Consider the following 18,381-nt stretch of genomic DNA (forward strand, 5'->3'; position numbering starts at 1 on the left):
TTTTCAAAAGGACTTCTAAAAAACTCCCTTAGTTATGACAGCTTTGGTTAATGAATATTCTACTTGTCTCTTCCTTTCAACCTCCAAAATGTTTTAAGAGTTGGTAAATCCCAATTTTAAAGACTTGAGAAAATTGTCGCTGTGATGGTCCCTATTGCTCCCGCGTAACAGACCACAGCTAAATGTAATGGATTAATATAACAATCATTTTATTTGCTCGTGAATCTGCAGGAACTAGGGCAGGGCTCAATGGGACAGTTCATCTGTGTTTCACATGGTGTTAGCTGAGGTGGCTTCGTGTGGGGCTGGAGGTTCCAAGATGGCCTCACTCGTAGGGCTTCCACTGGAATGGCTTGAACAATTGAGGACTGCATAGGACAGCTGGGCCTCCTTCCTTGTGGTGTTAGCTGGACTCCCTTATGTCTCTGGGGCCCTCTGCTGTCACCTGAGTTCCTGGAGTCCCCTTTCTCCAACAGAAAAGCCTTGACTTCTTGACACGGCAGATGGTATTCCCTCTAGCTAACGTGTAAACTTCCAGGCCTCAGCTTGAAAGTTCTGGAACAGCATTGCTGCCAAGTTCTCTTGATAAAAGCAAGTCAAAGAACAGCCTCCAAGGAGTGAGGAAAAAGACTCCAGCTCTTGGGAGGGGAAGATGCGTGCACCCCCTAGGGATGGGAGAAATGGGCAGCAACCATCTTTGCAGACAATCTATCATGGTTACTTTATTAATGTATTTATAAATAACTGGCACCCATTCTGTTTAGAAAGTTGAAACAAATCAAAGGAGAAGTTTATCAACTATAGCTTAGTATCAGTATTGAGACAGTTTATAGTAGTTGGGACTAAAGGCGTCAAGGTATTTTCCCAATATAAATAACCTTAGGGCAGGGCTTGAATGTCACTATTCTTTTTCAGCACTTACAATTTCAAGTAAGAAGGTCTTGCTTGGTTAAAACAGTAAAGCTTAAGCTAAAGTCACCTAGTCCTTAAGATCTGGGGGGATCTTTAGTTCATTGCCTCCGTGTGTGTCTTCTCCCTGGTGGTTACATTGGAGGGGTACAGGGAGACATGAATAAATGCTGTTGTTTTCTTGTTCTCATAACACCATATTGCAGGCTTGGACCAACTTTCTAATCCCACTAATTGTTTTTTAAAGAAATAACACGATTTTGATTTTGCAAATTTTATCACACCAAGTTCTTCACAATCGGGTACACCAAGATCTTACCATTGAAACCCTTCCTGGTGTTAAGCAGATGGATAATTTTGAAATATGTACGTATGGAATTAAGTTCCATGACTATCCAAACACGCCAACTATTTCCATGGCATTTGGAATTATGCAATGGAAAACATTTCCAGTGATGCCTTTTTATGTGTTAATTTTGCAAAATTTATTCTCAATTATAATTTCAAATCACCTGAACAACAGAAGAAAATTAGAAGCCATATCAAAACCAAGAACTTATTTGAATTTAGCATTAAGAAAACATCTTAAGTTAATTAATTGGCACAAACTGAAGATAACCCATATTTAACAAGCCAGTTCTGGTTGACATTTGCCAAAATATGACATACTGAATATGTTGTTTTTGTCCAATATCCCTTAAAAATTTAAGAAAAGAATTAAAGCAGAGGGTACAAAATAATTTACTCCCATGAGATTCAGGAAACTTTAGTTAGATACTCTTTAAGAAGGAAATTTGCTTTCGTTAATTTTTTAAAAATCTGTACTTTGAATGACCTTTAAATTTAAGACTTTTTCAAGACACAATTGTCCAATCTTCATACTGATGAACATGCCAGATAATTTAATTTCCTGCACATCTGCCAAGTATCTTCAGATTGGAATAAGACTGAATTCTAAGGTATCTCCTTTTAAAAAAAAATACACTCTCTCTTAAGTTGAAAGAATTTTTAAAAGTATATTTTGAACATCTATCTCTTTGAAACACTTAAAATATCTTCGAGTTTAAAAATTCTTCACGTTGACTTGGGACAGCCTTGGCTCTTCAATTTTCAGTACTATTGTCTTGTTTTACTTTTCAGTGTTGCATTTATTTAAAATAAGTGTATTTTTAAAAATCACATTGCCATTGAACTTGGGCCAGATGCTTTGAAAGAGTGAGTTTAGGGGGGTTGGGGGAACAGGAAAAAATGTCTATAAATAGTTCTTTCTGTAGCATCTACTGTATAATAAAGTGTTGTGTAACTCTGCCATGCAACGTAAATAATGATAGTAATTTGCATTTTCTTATTACTATTCATCCTCGAATTGAATCTGCAGTCTTTTGCCAATATTAAGGTCTATTTCTTACTTCACTACATCCCCAGGGTCCCTGCTATGATGAGAGAGGGGAGAGAAACGGTCCCTTTGTTTTGCACGCAGATTGTACAACAGGTAACACACCAAATGCTTTTTGCCTTGCAATTCTGTTCCATAGACCCAAAGGCAGTGTGGTCCATGCCTGGACCAGTACCGAACAGGGCCAGGATAATGGAACTACATTTCCATCCCTTCCTTATTAACACCTTTTCCTCTTTTTCAATTAAGATGGTCCCAGAGTCTAGTTCAGGGCAATGATGCTGGGCTCAAACTAGAGGGAAACAGGGAAGACTCCAGAAGAAGAAATATTTTTAAAATTTCACCAGCCCAGAGGACCTATTATTAGTATGACAGTATAATGTGACAGAGAAATTAATGGATTTACTTTCCACTGTGGACTCATCACCAAAAACTAAGGGTTGTTGGGTTTTTTTTGTTTTGTTTTGTTTTGTTTTTTTTCCTTTTCCCCAAGCAATTAAGCCTCAGAGACCTGGAGCATTGGGTTTGCCTGGCTCAGGGGAGCTTGGACACCTAGGAACTTTTGGACTTGGAGTTGAATTATCAAAATGCTAAGCCCCTAGCAGGGAGGAGGTTGGGAGTGTTATGTGAGAGGCCAGTGGTCCTGCTCCCTGAAGAATTCCATACTTAGCGATGCAGAACAGTGGTGAGGAACAAGGTGGTGGGAGAGAGATACATTATGTGGTATCTGGGGCTTCTCAGCTGAAATCTGCACGCCAGCTGCTTGGAGACCTTGTTAAAATGCAATTCTGATTGAGGAGTCCTGGAGTGGGTCCAGAGATTCTGCATTTCTAACAAGCTCCTAAGGAGTGTTGATACTATTGGTTCTGGAACCTCGCTTTGAGTTAGTAAGTGGGTGAGGAGAAGGTGGCAGAATTTCAAAGGAGGGGCCCAGGGAAGTCTAAGCCTCAAACTTCATGACAAAGAGCATCTATTCCAACAGACTTTAGGAACAGCTGAAGACTAAAAGCCCTTCCTCAAATATTCTGGTCTATTTTCCTACAACCTCTTCGCCTTCTTGACCCCAGGGAACGGAAGGAACCCAACGCCCACAGAATGAATTTCCATGCTCCCTTGGTTTGAGGAAGAGACAGTGGAGGACCTTAAGCCACATTCTACGGAATTTAGAAAAATTAAGAAATGTGAAATTTTTTGAGCCCGTGGAGCAAAATTCATATGAATCACCCTTTCAATCTCAAAGTTAAAGGGCATCTGATTTGGGAATCGAAGAAGAACCATTCCTTAATTATTCAACGAACACACTTTAGGGGACGATGAATGGATTTCCCTAAACCCTGATGTGGGGCATTCTGGGGCTTCCGACAAAGAGAAAGTCCTTGAAGGCAGCGAGTGCCCCCAAAAGAGCTGAGGAATTTACAGTCCTTATCAGTCAATGATTTGGCTGTGGTCACCAAAGAAAATGGCCCTTCCTCTACACAAACTCTTCAAATTCCCCTTTGAGATTTTTTTCCTCCTTCAAGTCCTTGCTCTTCATTTAAACATGATTTCACCAGTACAAACATGCTCAGGAGAAAGACCCAGTTTGATTTTCTTCTGCCAGCATCTTCCAAAGATAGCCTCGCATCCCATTCTCTCATAAGAACAAATCTTAAAAATAAACTAAGGCAGTAAGTGCTGTGTCCAAAGCCAAGTTTGTTCCAAAGCTGAGAGTAATAAAATCCAGGGCTCCCTTCCCCTAAGTCAATTTTAAGAGCAAATGCTTTTCATTGGTAATTTTGTTTGTAACTTCTGATCCTGCCATCTCTAGGACCTACGGTCTTATTAAAGCATTTCCAAATCTGGTTCTGATTACATAAGAAAAGTTTGTGCCTATGCTCATCAGTGTCACAATTCACATGGAGCTACCAGCTTTATCATTATTTCTCCATAATGTCTACAATCTAGGCAGAAGGTCAGAAGGAGTGACTGTGTCTTCTGCCTGATCATCTGTATTTCAGAAAGAAAAAGTCACAAAATGATCCAACATTTGTGCTTGACCAGCAGTTCTTTTTTTTTTTTAATTAGGTGCCAATGTTTAACACAGAGTAATTTCACATAAAAATCTAAATTTTTGATGGCCCTCAAAAAAATCGTACACCCTGGCAACTTATGGATGCCATTCCTCATGGCTGAATATTGGCCTGCCCATTTCACAAATACCAATACTGAGGACCAAAGACATATTAAGTAACTTGCCTTAAGGGCTATGCCTTTAATTAATTCAATTAATAACAAAACCAGAAACACACATTAAATGGACACCTCTGTTTTTCCAGCGTATGCGTGTGAGTACCCATTCTCTGTCTTAGAAAGTGATGGCAAGCTCCAGGACTAAGAAGCGGTGGGAGTGGAGGGCAGTGGTTCTCAAACTCCAGTGCATCAGAATCCCCTGGAGGGCCTGTTACAGCACAGATGGCTGGGTCCACCCCCAGAGTTTCAGATTCAGTGGGTTTGGGGTAGGGACAAGAATAATTAACATTTCTAACAAGTTCCCAGGGGATGCTGCTGCTGCTGCTAGTCCAGGGACCACACTAGCTGAGCTCGCTAAGAATTTGGGCTCTTGTCCTGGTTAGATCCAGTTGTGACCATTATACCAAGTCAGAAAACCTACTAAACGTTTGGGCAAGTTACTTAACAAGTCTATGAAATGGAGCTAACGATAGTGGCTTAGGCTTATTACAACAACCGAGTGAGTATAATAAATGTAAAGCAAAGTACATAGAACAGTGTCTGGCCCCTAGCAACTGTCTAAGAAGTATTAGTTATTATCGCTCATTCCTTCATGGAACAATTATTGATTGATTGCTTCCTCTGAGCCATGCACCAGGCACTAGGAATATAGTGGCGAATGAATCAATGCCTTGCCTCCCAATGAGCTTACAATCCACTGGGGAGGCACACAACACATGACCTTGTAAATATATAAGATAATGCCACACAGAAGAATTCTGCATTCCAAGCAAACCGAAGAGCAGTTGCGCACAGAATTTTATGAGAACTCGGTCTAGTCTCAGTCACATCTTCCAGCTCAAAGAGCTGGTGGCACCGTGTTTCTAAGACAAAGGCCCCTTAGCAAAATGACTATATATACATAATTTTTTATTACATAGACTTACAATATATTTTATATTGTATATGTAATATTGATATATATGTTTTATATACCAATAACATTTATGTATAATAAATATATTTTGTGTTTTAAATGTTTTATATTTTTATATTCATATTTATATTTTATATATCCTAGGAATGGCTCCCATGATTATGGAGGCCAAGAAGTTCCAGAATGTGCTGTCTGCAAGCTGGAGACCCAGGAGCCAGAGGTGTAATTCAATCTGAATCCAAAGGCCTTAGAAAAAAGAACACTGGTGTCCGAGGGCAGGAGAAGATGGATACCCCAGCTCAAAAAGAGAGCCAATTCGCCCTTCCTCTGCCTTTCCGTTCTCTTCAGGCCCTCCGTGGACTGGATGATGCCCACTAGCACCGGCGAGGCCCTCCTTGCTCAGTCCACCGATTCCAACGCCGACCACTTTCAGAAACACCCTCCGAGACACAGCCCCGGCATAATATGTTTCCAGCTCTCTGGGCGTCCAGAGTCCAGTCACGTGGACGCATGAAATCAGCCCTCGCGGGTATAGTCACACCAGCCGATTCTTGAGTAGGTTTTGCCTGAGAGGAAACATTTGAAACAAGAACAGGGTGGGTGGAGAGTGTGCTGGAAGGGGAGGAGAGAGTAAGGCGGCAATGTGCCGGCTGCTTTACACGTGCTGTTTGATCCTGGCAGGTACCTTTGGAGTAGAGATTACAGGACGAGGAGAGAAGCCAGCTGCCCAAGGCCCAGTGGCAAAGGGGCAGACGAAGGATCTGAACACGCAGAGTCCCAGCTGGCCACGGTCATACCACAGGCCACAGATGACCCTCTCCGCTTCCGAATGTCCAGGCAGGGGCTAGCGTGAAGTATGACTTCCCTCCTGTATTTGCCTCACTGCCCCTCTACTCTGCTCCTAGAGCAGCCGTTTCTGATTCAGAACCCTTCTGACCCCAGGCCAGCCTCCTCTTTTCTCCCTATTGTCTTTCTCACAAGTTAAAAAAAAAAAAAAAAAAAAAAAAAAAGCTTTATTATGGATAAAGTATGTAATCTGTAAAATGCAATACATACTCGTCATGGCTGGGAAATACAGACCAGCAAAGTAGAAAAAAATAAAAGTGGTCCAAAACCATCTCATTGCAGAAAAAGGCACTGAAATGTCAATACCCGTTCCCCTATCTTCAGATCCTAGGGATCCTGTCCTCTGTGCTTAGTAGCTAGCCCTTTCCAGTTACACCTTATTAAACTAACTGGGAGTTTGGTTTTGGTCTTCACTCCGGGGTTGCTCCTGGAGCTTGGCTCTCCGTATTGTGTTGGGTGAGGGGCACGGACTGGGAGGTAGACCGGAGTTGTGCGTGTTTGGAGTTGTTTATCGATTCGAAGTACTCACCTCCCAGCTTATTTCGAGCCTTTTTTTTTTTTTTTTTTTCCCTAGGGCATCTATATTCAAGAACTGGCCCCGTCATTTCAGGTTGTTTTCCCTCGAGGTTTTTCAGCGCTGGGGGCTCTCTGTTCCTTCGAACTCTAAGTGTTTGAACTTTGGGGGTAGCTGGAACTGGCTTTCGCCGTGGGACTTTAGTTTGTAACGATGACTGGCCGCCGCAGGGGGTGACCCGGCCTCTCTTGCTTCCCGCGGCCTCAGGAAGCCCGGCCGCACCGGCGAAAGGGCAGCGCTGGGCTGAAAGAGCTGACCAGGAGGGAGTCGGGCACCCGGCGCCTCCCGGTAACCTAGTAACCGGCGCCTTGGCAACGGAGAGGGGGCGGGACCTAGGGAGGAAGTCGGAAGCTGGAGGCTACATCTCGCGAGAGTTCCTTTTGCGCGCGAACTCTAAGTGCCAGAGTGCCTGGGCCCGCTCGCGGCTAGTGACTGTGCAGGTCACCGGGCCCCGCGGCGACCCCAGCGGACCTGGACACCTTTATCACCCCGCCATGGAGACCTCAGCGCAGCAGGAGCAGCAGCAGCCGGTGGCGGCCAAGATCAGAAACCTGCCCTGGTAGGAGGAGGCCCGTCTGCCGCGGCAAAGGGGATCGGTGGCCGGGGTGGGCCAGCGGCCAGGCCGCCGCCCGCCGGACTTCGTCCTGCCGCCCCCGACCTGGCCCGGACGGAGTCCCAGATTTTCGCCTTGACATCCCCAGCTCCCCAGCCCCCTCCGTTCTTCTAGGACGTTTGCCAGGTCTTCCCGCTGCCCTACTCCCATCGCCCCCATTCCTTTTACGCGCTGCGGGTGACAGCACTGGGGTTAGATCCCGCATCTTCTGACTTTGCATCGGCCTCCGTGCCAAAATGCTCTCTACTCTTGCCGGGATCTCCGATGCAATTATTGCTCAAATTCTAAACTGAAATGATCATGATGATAATAACGCTTCCCAGTTAAGTTGTATTTAAATGGCTTCTTATTAGATTAGCAGGGACCCTGTTAGATGTTCTATCTTTACAAAGACCCTAGAAGGGAGGTAGTTATTATTCTACTTGTAAACCCAAAAGGTTAAAGGACTTGCCTCAGGCCCGGAGCTAGAAACAGGTTGGGATTTGAACCCAGGCGAAGTGAGAGCTTGCACTCGTAACCATTCTACTTTCATAGTTGCCTCTGAATGTTGTTTTAGAAACTGATGAGATCTGTCCTGATGTCTTTGAAAGCTCCAAGTTAGTCTTGTCTAAGAAGGAGTTCAGTTTGTTTTTATCGTGGAAAAAACACATAACATACCGTTTACAGTTGTAAAACATTGTAAAGGGTATAATTCCGTGACTTTAAGTACTTTGAGAATGTTGTGCTACCATGTCACTCTCTAGTTCCCAAATTTTTCATTTTACCGCAGATGGAAACTCCATACTTACGGGCAATTACTGTCCATCCCCACCCTCCCCTTCCTGCACCGCTAATCTCCTGTCTCTGAATTTGCCCATTGTGGCTGGTCATATAAATAGAATCGGTATGTGGCCTTTGGAGATGCGGCTTTCACAGCATCATGTTTTCGGGGTTCATCATGTAGTGGGTGTGGGTGCTTCATTCCTTTTTATGGGTGGATAATCCGTTGTATGGATCGACCACCACTTACTTACTTGCCCGTTCATCTTCTGATGTATATGTCTGATGTCAATCTTTTTAAAAGATTTTATTTATTTATTTGAGAAAGGGAGAGCGAGCGCGAGCATGAGGGGGAGAAGCAGACTCCCTGCTAAGCAGGGAGCCCAAGGCAGGAAAAAAATCCCAGGACCCTGAGATTAGGAATTGAGCCAAAGGCAGATGCTTAACCGACTGAGCCACCCAGGTTCCCCAGTGAGTTCAGTTTTTAATTTACTTTGAAATAGTAGGTGCCCATCCAGGTTGAGATTATTTATAGGCAGATAGCTGGAAAGGTAAAATGAGAGCAGTGCTGTGGGCATCTTGGGCTATAACCTTGCTGGGGCCAGGCGTGGTGGCTCCCCTGTGCATTGTAGGATGTTTAGTGACATTCCTGGTGCCTATCCACTGGAGGCCTGTAGCACCGTCCACCCAACTGTGACAACTAAAAATGTCTCCAGATACCACCAAGTGTTTTCTGGAAGATGAAACTGTCCCTGGTTGAGAACCAGTGGTCTGTATTCAAAGTTAAAGGATTTTATTTCCCTTTTTCTTTTCATTAGGATATGAAAGCGTTCTTTTTGCACATGACAGCATGTTCTTGCATCCGTATGTATTGTAATCCATGCTACATTCTATTTCAGGGTTGAAAAATACCGGCCACAGACACTGAACGATCTGATTTCTCATCAGGACATTCTGAGTACCAGTAAGCATCCGTGTGCCAGTTGCTGTCATTCTAGTTGGAGGACCTGTATAAATTTCTTGGTGATGTCTCTGCTGAGTAATAACCTTGAAGTATCTGACTGAGCTTTATGGAATGTTGCTGTAAGAGCCGAGTCCCTTCAGATTTTTCATTGTTGCGTCTGCCTCTCCTTTGAACGTGGGCTTGAAGTGCATTCGAGCCAACTCAAGGGCCCAGGTGAAGGAGGCAACTCTTGGACACTGACGGGGTCTCTCTTTCTTCCCGATCCTCAGTTCAGAAGTTTATTAGTGAAGACCGCCTGCCGCACCTGCTTCTCTATGGTCCTCCGGGGACGGGAAAGACCTCCACCATCCTGGCCTGTGCAAAACAGCTGTACAAAGATAAGGAATTTGGCTCCATGGTCTTGGAGGTAAGTTAAGAGGATTCTTCTCACTCTGCAAAGAACTCGAGTCTCTTAGTTCTCTTAGATTTGTCTTACTTTACAAGTAAGTTGCTGTGCTAGAGGTGGGGGAAGAAACAGACAAAATATCTCGAGCGGCTTTTGTCTAGAGTCGACGTTTGGGCCTGGATGGGCATTAGCTAGAGGGCAGTGGTAGGGCTGGATATTTTTCTTGGCCTTTGCCAACTTACACGCAAACACTCTGGGGTCCCTCAGTGAGTGGTCACTTGGTGGCTTGCTGTCTTTGACGTGCCCATCCAGAGTTCTTCTCCGTATGGCTCCCTCCTGTCCTTGCCCTGGAAGGCTGAATTGTCTTGACTACAGGCTGCCTTGTCCTTTGGCTCCCCCTGGTTACGTTTGGCCAATAGGGGCCCTGGCAGGAGTCGGGAGAACGGTGCCTGGTTCTGTCGGGGGGGTCACCACAGGCTGACAGCATCCCCACCTGCTGGGCAGATCCCACAGCCTTCTCCAGCTGCCAGCATCACTCCCCCACTCACCTCTTAAGACCTGGGGTTGGTAGTGGGCCCCAGCAGTTGCGAGGAGTTGCACAGCTCTTGTGGTTTCCCCACCCCCCACCGTTTCAAATCTCTCTACATGTCATTCTCTTCAAATCCCTGAACTTGCATATGCCATCTGTTTGCTCTGAGAGTAGACGGATAACCCTTAGATTACAAAATTGCAAATATTGTCTATTGCAAGAAAAAAATGTCTAATTTTTTCATTATAGATCTTAGAACCTTACTGCCACCAGTGTTCTTCCTTCAGTATGTTAAAGACTGGTAACTTCTGGGTTGCTCTGGGTTGTGGTGGCTCAAATCAGCATGATTCTGTTCATGCCAGAGGTGCTGTTCACTGTGGTCAGGCCAATGAGTTACTCCGCCAGAGTATGTCAGCGGTTGTCCTCCAGTGCGGAAGGAAACACAGTCATTTGCCTTTCAGAACGTAATGTAATGGTGTAGTGAGTTGTGAGTTTTAAATACAATTGTGATCTTGGTTTTTAATAGTGTTTATTTCATACTGTCGTTAGACCTAGAGACCTAGCTTGCCGAGCTGGAGGGATGAAAAGATAAATAAGTTCGTAGATGACATACAAACATGTTTCTAATTTACTCTGGCTTCTCTCTCCCGCATTAGCTGAATGCTTCAGATGACCGAGGAATAGATATCGTTCGGGGACCCATCCTGAGCTTTGCTAGCACAAGGACAATATTTAAGTAAGAATTATTTGCATAATTTCTCTCCCTAGAGACTCTGATCAGTGAGATGACAGAGCTTTATTTTTTTAATCCTCCCCTTTGCTTGTCTGTAAAGGTACAAAATGACTTCACCAAAAGTAGCTATGAAAAAGAGGTACAAAGATGCTTGCAAGAAATAATTCCAAAATAAAATATGACCTAAGTCTATATTAGCAGGTTGTTTGGGAAGCATTAACTTCATTTGATTAGTTAACCAAAAACTGTTTACATCCTAAGACCAGATGAGCTAGTTTGAATTTGAACAAAAATGAATTGAGATCGGGAGGGATCATGGGGAGGTGGTAAACAAAGGGAAAGATGAAAAGACAGGCATGCGTGAGGGCGAAGGTGGTGGAGAGAAGTAGAGCCAGGCCCGAGGAACAGGACACCATGTGTGCACAGAAGAAAGGTGAATGTGCCAGGGGGAGCAATGTAACAAAAATGCCCAAGTCAGACCTCAGTTCCTCTAAGAGTAGAGTGACAGGCATGTCCTCTGTGTGACCACAGATGCCTGCTTTGCTCAGGTCGAGGAGGAATGGACTCTCTGAGGCAGGGCCTGATGGCACAGCCTGAAGGCACAACTTCTGGTTCGGCCCAGAAGTGGAGGTGAGATTGAAGACCTCTTCAGATGGTGCCATTTGTTTTCCTAGGAAAGGCTTCAAACTAGTGATCCTGGATGAAGCAGACGCCATGACTCAGGATGCCCAGAACGCCTTGAGGAGAGGTAGGAAGTGCTCCCGGAAATGGTGTGTTGGCTCAGGAGTGCCTTCGAGAGAGAATTAGGCTCTTGGGACATGAGACATGTGGTGGCTTGTTGACCGATTTCATCTTCTGGCCCAGAGAAATCTGCTGACCTTTCTGTATCCCACCCGACGATCTAGACCAAAGCTCTCGGTACTGGGGGTTTCCCCTTTCAGCAGCTGAAGGCCCTGGTGGGACTTTAAGTCTGACCAGACAGTGGTGTCCCATCCTCTTCCCTGGGGTTCAATGTGGGGTTGGGAATTTGTAGGGGTTTTTTTTGTTTGTTTTTAAGATTTTATTTATTTCTCAGAAAGAGAGAGAGAGAGAGAGCACAAGCAGGCAAAGTCAGAGAGAGAAGCAAGCTCCCTGCTGAGCAAGGATCCCGATACAGGACTCCATCCCAGGACCCTGGGATCATGACCTGAGCTAAAGGCAGCAGCTTAACCGACTGAGCCACCCAGGCGTCCTGGGAATTTGTAGTCTTAGAATGGGGGGTGGTAGATATGGAAAGTCTGTTGTTCCTAAACTCCTGGGTAGAACTTTCTGCTCTTGGTACCCTAAGGTAGACAGTAGCCAGGAAAACAATTCTGGAAACGTAGTCACACTCAGAAAGTTGACATGACTTCTGTATTTGCCATGGGGCTGATCTGGCAGGGAAGGAGAGTAACAGATGAGTTGTCTATCTTAGGGCCCTGGTGCAGTGGATTTCTTTGAAAGGACACTGGTAATCTCTCTCGTTAAGATTCTGAGGTAATCAGCTAGGAGACAGGAACGGTCTTGCGGAGTTGGGAGAAGGAGTGGGTTTAAGGGGAGGAGGAGGACAGTCAGAGTGTCTTCTGATCTTAAAAGCTTTGGCAGCCTTTCTTCAGCATTTGCTCTGCACAGTGACTGTCAGTCTGGGCAGGTCCCCATGCGAGAACATTGGGTAACTACAGAATGCACCCAGTGTTTCCTAAGCTTGCTGAATTCGACTAGCACTCTGTCGAATGTTCTAAGGCTTCGAGACAGAGTCCACTGGGAAGTCCACAACAAGCCACCCCCTCGCCATTAGAAGGTGGGGCGTCATCAACCTGCCAGGTGGAGTTTTATGCAAAAGGACAAAAATACTGGATTTCGTAGCGCCACGGAGCAGGATGGCAAGGATGCCAGAATCATGGCACCTCAGAAGGAAGGGACACATTTTATAAAATCTCATTGAAGTGGCATGTCTGTCAGCTTTGGGGAGGAGGATGGCTGGCTTCCAGTCCTGGCCACCCCAGCCCCTCGTTCCCATAGCGCCCTGACCTGTGGACGGCCTCTGCTCGTGCACGTGAGCACGGAAGAGTGCGGGGCCTCCAGGGCTCTGGAAGGCTCAGAACGGACAGGAGCTGGTTTTCTTTTCCCTTGCCAGTGATTGAGAAATTCACGGAAAATACCAGATTCTGCCTCATCTGTAACTACCTGTCAAAGATCATCCCCGCCCTGCAGTCCCGGTGTACAAGGTTCCGATTCGGCCCCCTGACTCCTGAACTCATGGTCCCCCGCCTGGAACACGTCATAGAAGAAGAGAAGTAAGTACAGGGGAAAGCAGGAAAGCCGAGGGCCTTGGGGACTGGGAGGCAGGGCCCTGGGCTGGCTGGCGGGTTTACAGTCGAAGGTGATGAGGCATGTTAAGAGCTAAGGAGGGTGCCTGGCCCAGAGTCAGCATCGGGGTCTGCGAGCTGCTGGCCCCCGGCGTCTCACGGACAGCCTTCGCTGGAGGCACTTGGTTCTTCTCTTGATTCCATCCTCCTCCCCTGGAAGCTGTCCCGACTTCCTCCTACTCTTGTCATTGGCAACTGCGTGCTGCCAGGGTCCCTTCTGCTAAGATGCCTCCAGCCTTTTGGGACTAGAAGGGAAGGTACTGAGACATTACCTTCTGTCTAACCAGTTGCCAAGCCCGTAGCCAGCCCAAGCTGCTGCTTTTTGAAGCGGGGTGCTCTGCCTCCGTGACCACAGCTCTCGCCAGCGCACTTGCCTCTCAGAACAGAATTCAAAGCCAGTTGCTCAACACAGCAATGCTTGGTCCTCGGTGAGGGTCTTTCCCGACTCGGGGTGGGTGGTCACTGCTAACGTGAAGCCCACAGCCCAGAAGACCAGAGCGAAATCGAGATCCCCCACCGATCGGGAGAGTACTGTTAACTGTGTCCTTCCCTTTTTTCTTCATTATTTCAAAGCCTTAGTCGCTCCCTTGGTGAATGCTCGTGCTTTCTGAGGGCCTCTTACTTCCTCCTGCCTCATTCCTTTCAGAGTGGACCTGAGTGAGGACGGGATGAAAGCACTCGTGACCCTTTCCAGCGGAGACATGCGAAGGGCTCTGAACATTCTGCAGGTACGGTGCCGCTGGAGCAGATCTCGAGCTGCCACTTTGGAAGCGGTTTTCGAGAAGGACAAAAGCAGTAGCACAGCCAACCTGTAAATTCAGAAATCGAGAAACGGGTAGGATCTCGATCTCATCATGTACCACTGATTTCCCCCCACCTTTGGGTTTTGAGTAACTGAAAGACTAATGTGCCGCAAACCAGAGGGACGGGCTCTGGAGCCGGAACACCTGCTCGGCTGCCTCAGCTCCCTCCTGACCCGCCTGCAGCATGGTGGCCGCTGTGACAGTCAGGATTCTCCCCCTCCATCTGCACAGAGCACCAACATGGCCTTCGGGAAGGTGACGGAGGAGACGGTCTACACGTGCACTGGGCACCCCCTCAAGTCCGACATTGCCAACATTCTGGACTGGATGTTGAATCAAGACTTCACCACGGCCTACAGAAGTATCCTTCCTCACGTCGTGCTTATGGTGCACATACCTGAGGCCCGAGCCTGGCCCAGGAGCCCAGGCCACAGCCAGCACCCATACCCCGCTGGCCAGAGACGGCGGCTGCTCGTGGGGCTGGTCCGCTTGCTGAGGGAACACGTGTCTGAGGGTGGAGCGGGTCCTCGTCTTTAAGGCCCTCACGTTCTTCCCGAAGGAGTCTGACGTGGGTACAGCTTGAGGCCCCCTTGCTTACGGATGCGAGCAGCAGGACAACCTTGGCGCTAGGTCTGGCAGATGTGCTCATTCTTTTTTTTTTTTTTTTTAAAGATTTTGTTTGTTTGGCCGATAAAGATCACAAGTAGGCAGAGAGGCAGGCAGAGAGGGAGGGGGAAGCAGGCTCCCTGCCGAGCAGAGAGGCCAATGCAGGGCTCGATCCTAGGACTCTGAGATCATGACCTGAGTGGAAGGCAGAGTCTTAACCCACTGAGCCACCCAGGCGCCCCAGATGTGATCATTCCTGAGTGGCCAGCATTACTCTGGCTCTGCTGTGAGATTTAAAGCCAGGGGCGATGAGAGGAGGCCTTCTGGGGGATGCATTCGGCTCTGTCCTCTACTGGGCAGAGACAGTTCTATCAGAAAGGCCTTGTGGAAGATGAAAACCTAGGACAGGTTACAACTGGAGCCCACCTGACACAGCTAGATTCAGACATCACGTTGGGGTGAGATTTCCCAGAAGTCACCCCCAACGGGCTTGGGATTCAAATTGCTGTGCGGCGTGTTTGCTCCGGAACCCGGCCCTTTGCCTTAACTGTTCCTCTCTAGATATTATGGAGTTGAAGACGCTGAAGGGGTTGGCGCTCCATGACATCCTGACCGAGATCCACCTGTTCGTGCACAGAGGTAACTCAGTCTTCCCCAGCTGAGAAGCTGCGGGAGGCGGCGAGCGGGGCGGCTAAGGGCGGGAGCGAGGGAACACGAGGCTTCGCTTTTGAAGCAGAGAAACGGGAATGAAGCATAAACCTGGCCCCCCAGTTTTCATTTTCTCTTGTTGCTATTTAAAACTTTGTTCCAAAAGGTATTTGTTCCAGGGTATTTTCCCCCAAAAGGGAAGAAAGAGGAGGAACGTGTGTCTAGGGCATAAAGCAGAGCAGTCTGAACTAAACCGTCTTTAAATTCCATACTCTGCCGTATCTTCTGTACAGAGACCAGGTTTTCAACCTTGGCAGCACGGAGGGATCACCCAGACTAATCACTTAGCCGTTTGGGGGCATCCGGATTTTCTCAGGCTCCCTGGGTGACCTGCCGTGCAGCCTCCTTGGGGCAGCTCTTCCCCCCGCGGCAGCCAACTGCCAACAGTGGGGTCCGCCAGTGTTCTGCCTGTGCCTCTCAGGGCCTCACCCAGGCCAGCTGACCGAGAATGTGGTCGGCTAGAGCCCAGCTCTGCACTTGGATTGTGGAAAATGAGTAGGAATAGGTTTAAAGATCAATGATTTGTTTTTAAAATTGGCAGAACAAGTGAGAACTTGGCTTTCCCGTTCACTCCTAGAGCTGCCCCGTTCCTAAAGCAGCGTCCAAACCTCTTCTGGGTTCTTGTGATCACTTTGGAACTTGCTTGCAAAATGGGTAAAAACTGAAGATTCATCCAGTGTTCACTTCCTTAGAGGTGGCAGCTAGTGACCTGATGCCTCCAGACACCTTTAGTGTCCCCTGATGTTTAAGCTCCTAACTGTCGTGGACTTTTTTTTTATTGTGTTAGGGAGTGGCAGACCCTCACTCATTTGAATTTGTTTCTCCCCACAGTTGACTTTCCATCTTCAGTTCGAGTACATTTATTGGCCAAAATGGCAGACATAGAGTGAGTGCTTCCTGATTTTGATTCCTTTCCTTTTTTTACTCTGTTGTGCATTTTTTCTTTCTACCTGTCTGGTTCCAACTTTGTCATTCCTACGTGGCATAATCTAGTTTTTGGTGGGAGCACTGAACTGAAACAAACACGGGAAGGGTTTGATTTGCTTGTTAAATATACGAATGAACACAAGGACAGGTCCGGCTCAGTAACATGTTGGAGATAAAGGCCTCTCCTTAGACCTCAAAGGCTTGGTCCACATTGGTTCGAGAAGTGCCGTTACCTGAACGGCCCACTTCAGTTCCAGCATCGAGGTCATTTGGGGACGAGCAGCTGCCCAGCTGTTATTAAAGCCTTGTGCTGTAACAAAGCATATTGGGAGGCAAAGTAAACACAAACTCCATGTTCCACTTTGCCTGGTTCCATAAACAGTCATTAGCCCCCAGTGAAGCTGGCAGCAGTCATGTAAGTGGACAGAAGCATTGGGTTCAAAACAGACGCCAGCATGGGACCAACTGTGATTGGCTATCATGGGCTCTCACATGCACACGAGGTCACTTCTCCCTACATGACAAACGTCATGATTTTGCTTTCACTGGCTGGGCCCTGGAAAGGTGGCAAGATGAATCACCAGTGTCCTGCTTTACTAACTAGGCCACAGAACCACAGTCCATCATTCTTGTAAGTGAATTAAGGAAATCTCTCAGCGCATTTTGTGAGTAAAGAAATAAATCCTTATCACTTCAGTTCCGCATATGTCTAGATAGCTAGCACAAAGTTCAGAACACTGCCATTGATAACTTTTTTTTAAATTTAATTTTTCCTTACCAGCTTGAGTGGAGTTGATAAATGGAGTGTTCAGGGCAGAGAGGAAAATGTCAGGGGACACTGAAGATGACCGGCCTGTTCTCGTTCTCTTGTCAAGAGGCAACGGACCACGATACTCTATTCTCACCTTTTGTTTGATTTCTTTTAGGTACAGACTCTCTGTAGGCACCAACGAGAAGATTCAGCTGAGTTCCCTCATTGCCGCTTTCCAGGTCACCAGGGACCTGATTGTCACAGAGGCCTGAACACCGAGCCTGTTCGCAGCGATTCGCGGGCCTCGCAGACACCAGATGGTGGGACTGAATTACAGCTGGGCACGAACGCCACGATCACCCCAAGCTTTGGGAAACTGTTCCCGGCGTGGTTGGGCCAAGGTTCAGAAAGTAGCGTTTGAGGCCGGGCAGAGCAGGTAAAGAACAGTTGGAACGCCCAGCTCTCTGCTGCACTGCCCACTTGTGTTTTATAGGGAAAAAGAAAGCGCAGTGAGCTTTTTGGGTTTTTTTCTTTTGTTTTTTAAAGCCTTAAGGCTTTCACCTTTCAGTTGCTGGGAAGGCAGGAAATCGGCCTGCTCCATTTTGGTCTAGAACCTAGGGCTTCCCAACCGCCCGTGGGGCAGCGTCTTCTAACTCCAGGTGAACAGAGGAGCCCCACTTGGAAGTGCACAGATCTCAATGGGGGCGCGGTCTCCGGATCTGCTCTGAGTAGGTGTCAAAGAAAAAGAGATGTGCATCGATTTCTGGCCCAAACTGCTATACTCTTATAAATGGGCTCCGCTGTCTTACTTTAAACTTGTCTTTTTATTTCTCCTCTACTAGCACGTTCCTAATTGTGGCAGGGACAGCAGGGGTAGGGACCTGGGGCTTCTGTCAGCGCGGGCAGGGCAGGTGCGCTGGGGCTGGGCTCCAAACCCACCCCCCAACCACCACCAATGCGGGAAGGACAGGGCCCTGCGGACGGGGTGGCAGTCTCTCTTACAGCAAACAGGCTGCCTTTGTTGATAGCATTCTTTTCGGTAAAAATAAAGCAGCTTGCATGCTGGCTGTTAAGGAGCGATTCTTCCCTTCCCCAGTCAGAAAGACGCTGACTTAACTTGCCTGTATGTGAGATCCTCCCCCCCACCCCCATGTCACAGATCAAGCTTCCTTCGGAGGCCGCTCTCTCTGAAGGTGTCAGCTTCTCAGACTATCAAAAGGGAGAGGTTGGTTATTTCCCACATCCATGGACACCTCGCTCCCCGAGGTCCCCGAGCAAAGTCTGAAGCTAACGGCCAGAGGGGGCCTCGGGGAAGCCACCCAGAACCTCTTGGGCTGCGCCGGGAC

At 47.3% G+C, this 18,381-nt stretch overlaps 1 protein-coding gene across 2 annotated transcripts; it reads left to right on the top strand.

Moving 5' to 3' along the window:
- The first annotated feature begins 7,260 nt into the window (after window positions 1–7,260).
- RFC5 (replication factor C subunit 5) lies at window positions 7,261–18,100 on the top strand. Of its 2 annotated transcripts, none has more exons than XM_047698610.1 (11): window positions 7,261–7,429; window positions 9,142–9,206; window positions 9,476–9,612; window positions 10,777–10,856; window positions 11,528–11,601; window positions 13,009–13,168; window positions 13,887–13,968; window positions 14,275–14,404; window positions 15,211–15,288; window positions 16,189–16,243; window positions 17,211–18,100. In XM_047698610.1, exons 1-11 carry the CDS (start codon window positions 7,365–7,367, stop codon window positions 17,305–17,307), a joined length of 1,023 nt encoding a protein of 340 aa, XP_047554566.1. In that variant the 5' UTR covers window positions 7,261–7,364; the 3' UTR covers window positions 17,308–18,100. The 2 variants fall into 2 exon arrangements, with proteins under 2 accessions (XP_047554566.1, XP_047554567.1); XM_047698611.1 differs by lacking the exon at window positions 7,261–7,429 and adding an exon at window positions 7,466–7,609.
- Window positions 18,101–18,381: the final 281 nt, after the last annotated feature.

The sequence above is a fragment of the Lutra lutra genome, chromosome 12 (assembly GCF_902655055.1).
Source record: "Lutra lutra chromosome 12, mLutLut1.2, whole genome shotgun sequence".
Taxonomy (NCBI): domain Eukaryota; kingdom Metazoa; phylum Chordata; class Mammalia; order Carnivora; family Mustelidae; genus Lutra; species Lutra lutra.